Genomic DNA, 5,834 nt, shown 5'->3' on the forward strand with positions numbered 1-5,834 from the left:
TGGTTTAAGTGAAAAATGGGTGGCACCAATGGTAGGCTTACGTATCCCTGTGTGCAGTTGAGTTAAATTAGGAATGGCGTACGCCATAATGCCACCATTTTTAGCATTTGCAAGACGAAAGATGTTTTGAGCCTCATCCTCATATGGAATATTTGGTTCGTTTCTAAATATACCTTCATCCTCTTTGCACTCTTCTTCGTTGTCTAAAAGTTTGTTCAATATCCGGATCAAGTGGAAAAAATTCACCGTGCGACAGCCTTGGCATGCACGGTGCACTCAAAAAAAGATGGTAGAAAAACTAACTTTTATAAACTTTACTTAAAAAGAAAAAGCTTCAGCGTACTATCCCCGGCAGCGGCACCAAATACTTGCTCGTCGGTTTATTCAACCTTAGATTCCAACACAAAAATAGAACTCGGAGCAAGTATACATCTCGAACTACTGTCGTCTCGTAACAAGTAATAATAATGGTAAAAAGTACCAGATATCGTTCCCACAGAGATAGCTTGTAAAGTTATTTCAAAAGTCCAGTTTATAAAAATTAATTTCAGATGGCGAATCGAGAGATTTGATTTATCTAAAATGGGGAGGTTTGATTAACAACTAAGAAAATATCAGTCTTTAAGAAGAAGCACAGGGTGCAACAGTTGATTAAGACATTAAACAAATGATTCAGCAAAAAGGTGACATAGCATTCCTGTCACAATTATCTAAAATCATTAAATGATTTTATATAACTATAACTGTATCAACTATCGGATCAGACGGCCTCCCAAGAGCACACACCAGTCAACGTGCTATCGATACGATATCATTTATGTTAGACGTCGTGAATCCTAGCACAACACAGTGTTACCATCCTACACCGTAGGAGTATAGCATTTGTCAGACACTAAAGCTATTTATAGCCTTCTCCTATTACCTCAGGTTTTGAAAGTCAATACATTTTTATACACAAAATTAGTTGTCAATTAATTTTAATGTAATCATCAATTGAAATATTAAGCACCTGAAATAAATAGTAGACTATAATGCTAACAAGACACCTTTGTACTTTCACATCGGCTTTGGTCTTAATTTCCCGTTACACCCCAAGCTAAGGCATTAGCCCATCATTGCTCGGTTTCTTCTCTCGAAGGATGTAAGGACTRAAAAATAAATAACTGAGACGGWAAAGTAAATTGCAGAWAATAAATTACAKAAAGTAAATTACAGGAAATGGAAATACTGGAATTTAAAGTACTGGAAATTAAATGACAGAAATGTAAATGACTGAAAGTAAAGTACTGGAAATTAAATGACAGAAATGTAAATTGCAGTAAAGTAAAGACTGAAATGTAAAGGACTGAAATGTAAATAACTGAAATATAAATGACTGAAATATAAATGACTGAAATATAAATGACTGAAATATAAAGACTGAAATATAAATACTGAAATATAAAGACTGAAATATAAATACTGAAATATAAAGACTGAAATATAAATACTGAAATATAAATTATTAATAACTAAATAATATTAATTAATATTAATCTAATCATAATGAAAGAAAGTACATGATGGGATGACAAATGGTACTTTGAATGAGGAGGTGACATAAGAAAACCTTGGAAAATGGAGTTGACTTTTGAAGAAAACTTGCAAACTAAGTAACGAAACTTGCAAAACAAGTTTCATTACAAAGACCGAAAGATTACTTGCAAACTGGTAAAAATAGATTATTTAGTCTACGTAAATTAACCGTGAGCCACAACGGATGAGATCCGATGTAAAGCAACAACAATCRATTAATTCGTAACTCGTAAAAGATAAGAAAACGTAACGTAACTTAGAACAGAAATGAGATGAAGATTAAACACGAATACTTGAATTAAAATTTGAGAATGAAGGCACAACTACAAAAGTTGGTTCTTGAAAAGTCAAACAACGTAAACCGAAAGCTTAGAACCGAAAGAAATATTCTAGAGAGCAATTATCACTAATATCACAAGTGTTAAATGGTAGAAAGTATGAAAAAGTGTTTTAAAACAAGCCTTAAGCCTTCTTTATATAGGCTAAGGAAGATCTCATAGTGGGTGCCAACTAATAAGACAAAAGCTTCTTCAAAACTGGGCTTTGACCGGGCCCAAGGTCGTTGACCACGCATCCTCTATGGATCAGCCCATTTCTCCACGGCCCAAGCAAATTTTCAGCTCTCGGACAGGTACTATAGGACCTTGCCACACCTGGTCCTGTAGGACTACCGTAGGACTGGGCCCAAAAATCATCAAAAACCTGTAAAAACAGGGAATTAACATTAGATATACTATATAACTACTAATATATGAAAAAGATATAAAAAGACTCAATTAAGACACTAATGGGTAAATAAAACAAAGGAAAATGGTTAAGAAAATGATGTAATAAGGTTAATAAATTAACACTTATCACCTTCCTCTTCAATATCCGTTGTTATTTTCATATGGAGAAGATGGTTACAGAGTTGACATTCCTCATAGAGAGGTAACATCTTCAAGTAAAAGTAAAAGAACAACTGTAACAATGAGGGAGTTCTTCGCCTTCAAACTTCAAGATAGAAGGAATATGTTTTCATTACTTCTCAATGCAAGGAGGCTTCTACAGCAATTTATTGTTGATGGATACACAATGATTGAAAGTGAGAGGTTGCATTATATACGTAAGCAGCAAAAAGTCCTAAGGTGCGAGATATATGATACTCCATGCAATGTACAAGAACAAGGAGAGTGGGATGTTTCAAACATTGGACAACATGTTATACTACCTTCTTCTTTCACTGGTGGTGCTCGGTACATGATGCAAAATTATTTGCATGCAATGTCCCTTTGTAAATGGTATGGATATCTTGACTTGTTTCTAACCATGACTTGCAATCCAAAATGGCCAGAAGTTAGAAGATTTGTTAAGGACACATGCCTAAATACAGAAGACAGGCCTAACATTCTTTGTCGTTTATTTAAGATCAAGCTTGATGCACTTATTAGAGAATTGAAAGAGAATGAGTTTTTTGGCAAAATTCAAGTAGGTATGTTCAATATATGATAACAGTATCAACATATTTCTTCATAGTTTTAGTCTTATCTTTATTAATTTAAATTATAACTTTTTTGTAGTTGTTTATACAATTGAATTTCAAAAATGTGGCTTGCCTCACAGTCATATCTATCTGTTTATGCACTGAGATTTCAAGTTACCTACTGTTGAACAGATTTATCCTATGATTTTAGCTGAAATCCCAGACAAAAACAGTGATCCAAACTTGTACTTACTTGTAAAAGAGTTCATGATGCATGGACCATGTGGTGAAGAAAACATTAATTGTTCATGCATGATTGATAGAAAGTGTTCAAAAAAAATACTCAAAGAAATTTTCTGAACACACTTCAATTGATGTTAATGGTTATCATGTATACCGCAGATGAGTTGATGGATGTTTTATTGAAAAATCAGGTGTTAAACTAGACAACAGAAATGTTGTTCCATATAATAAACATCTGTTGAAAAGATATCAAGCCCACATTAATGTTGAGTGGTGCAATCAAGCATCTTCAATCAAGTATCTGTTCAAATACATCAACAAAGGTCCAGATAAAGCTACTGTTGCAATTGTAGAAAACAGTGATGATGAGGTCACTATTAATGTTGTTAATGAGATAAAACAGTATTATGATTGTAGATACCTTTCTGTATGTGAAGCTTCATGGCGTATTTTTGGATATGATGTTCATTATAGGACTCCTTCTGTTTTAAGACTTCTTTTTCATCTTCTGGGACAACAATAAGTAGTGTTTGGTGTAATATGCGGTTTAAGCATTTTTTTTAAAAGTTTAAATTTGTTTTCTATAAATTATGGTTGTATAGATGAGAGTGTAGGTGTGTGTGTATTTAGTGATGTTTATACATTTGATGGGGGAAAGGGGAGTCGGCGGTATGCACCGCCCCCATAGTTTTCCATTTTACTATAAGTAGTAAATGGAGTTTTAGAAAGAAAGTTTTGACACACATTTTCTAAAAAGGGAAGTCTCTTCGAAGTTACCATCCAGACTTGACAAAAGAAGAAAGGGAAATTCAAACTAGGATTTCGGTTCTTAAAGTGAGTGTATTATGCTTTTGAGTATTAATTATTTGTATGCAATTCATTGCCATTTGAAATTTGATCTATTATCTATATTGTCTAGATTCAACCCTAAACCGGACAAGGGGTGTCCGGATTTGTCATAAACCGCCCAAGAGACAATCGGATACTCTTTAAACCATTTGAGTATCAACCAGATTTTCCTTAAACCGACCAAGGGATGTCCGGATATATCTAAACCGCATAAGTATTAACCAAGGTAACCCTAAACCGCTCAAAACATCAAGTGTTGTCCGGATTAGATATCCGAACAATGTTTTCCGGATTAGATATCCAGACAATGTTGTCCGGATTACATCTCCGGTCGATTGACCGGATTTCATATTCGATTGATTTTGGTATTATTCCACTATTGTTATGTAATGGTAGTGTAACCGTGAGAGAGATGTAATGACGGTGTAACCGCGAGAAAAAGATATAACCGTGAGAAAGAGATGTAATGGCGGTGTAACCGCAAGAGAGAGAGAGAGAGAGATGTAATGGCAGTGTAACCGCGAGAGTGAGATGTAATGGTAGTTTAACCGTGAGAAAGAGATATAATGGCGGTATAACTGCAAGAGAGAGAGAGATGTAATGACAGTGTAACCGCGAGAATGATCTAATGGCGGTGTAACCGCGAGAAGAAGAGAATCTATAACAAATATAGATAAAAATGTTTATGACTCTATAAGTTTGATTCTAAACTGTTAGTTTGGAATATAAGTTATTTATATGTGATTGATACACTCACTAGACCTTTTGTGTCTAATGCTCAGTTGTTGGACTAACCTGTTTTGCAGGTCATCATACATCCCAAGATAAAGGCAAGGGGAAAGTTTGAACTATGATATTTAGACGCACATAAATGTATTAAACAAAGTTTTTGTTAGCCCATGTTTTGTAAACAATAATACATTCTTCTTTATGAATATGATTATGTGGATTATTTGTACGTGAAAATTGTGGGTTGTTTCAGTTGGTATTAGGGCCTTAGTTTAAGGGATCTGGGTATTTGCGAAATACTTAGACTTAAACTGGAGGTGTGGAAATTATGATAATAGGTTACACTGGGACTATGAACATGGGAATATGTTGTAGTTGAACCTATTATGAGAAAGTTAGATTATATATGATTGATATAATCTTGAGTTAAGGATAGACTTGAGGATAAACGTGTTATTATGCTTTGATTATGTAAATAATCATATGTGTTTAAATGTGACAGAAAGAGACATACACTGAGAAATAGCAGATAATCCTAACCAATCAGAACGGACCTCTACCGGTTATGGAAGAGGTCGAGGAAGAAGAAATGTAACCCAAGGAGAAGACTCGGAGAATGTAATGACAATAAAAATGCGAAGTCGCAGCAGGGGTCGAGGAAGAGATAAAAGTACTAGACAAGAAACTCATATGGAACAAGAATTGTTGGCCCAAGAAATTTCAATGTCTGGCCGTGGAAGAGGAAGAGCAAGGGGTGAACATAATGTTCCTAACCGCGGATTTATTACTCAGGAAATGTTGGCAGCAGAGTTGGGAAAATTCCAAGAAAGTTTGGTGAACTTGTTGGGACGTATGGCATAAAATAATCCAGAAATAGTAGATATCATGAACGTCAGGAGGAAGCCGGAGCTAGTACATCGGCAACAGATACATCGATTGTGATAACTAGATCTTGGTTATCACCCGAGGTAATAAA

At 34.7% G+C, this 5,834-nt stretch overlaps 1 protein-coding gene across 1 annotated transcript; it reads left to right on the forward strand.

Annotated features, from left to right (window-relative positions):
• The first annotated feature begins 2,544 nt into the window (after positions 1-2,544).
• On the forward strand, positions 2,545-3,803 carry LOC112504568. Its single transcript, XM_025108516.1, has 2 exons — positions 2,545-3,046; positions 3,472-3,803. Exons 1-2 carry the CDS (start codon positions 2,545-2,547, stop codon positions 3,801-3,803), a joined length of 834 nt encoding a protein of 277 aa, XP_024964284.1.
• Positions 3,804-5,834: the final 2,031 nt, after the last annotated feature.

Source organism: Cynara cardunculus, unplaced genomic scaffold, assembly GCF_001531365.2.
Source record: "Cynara cardunculus var. scolymus isolate 2C unplaced genomic scaffold, CcrdV1 Un_Scaffold_6044, whole genome shotgun sequence".
Classification (NCBI taxonomy): domain Eukaryota; kingdom Viridiplantae; phylum Streptophyta; class Magnoliopsida; order Asterales; family Asteraceae; genus Cynara; species Cynara cardunculus.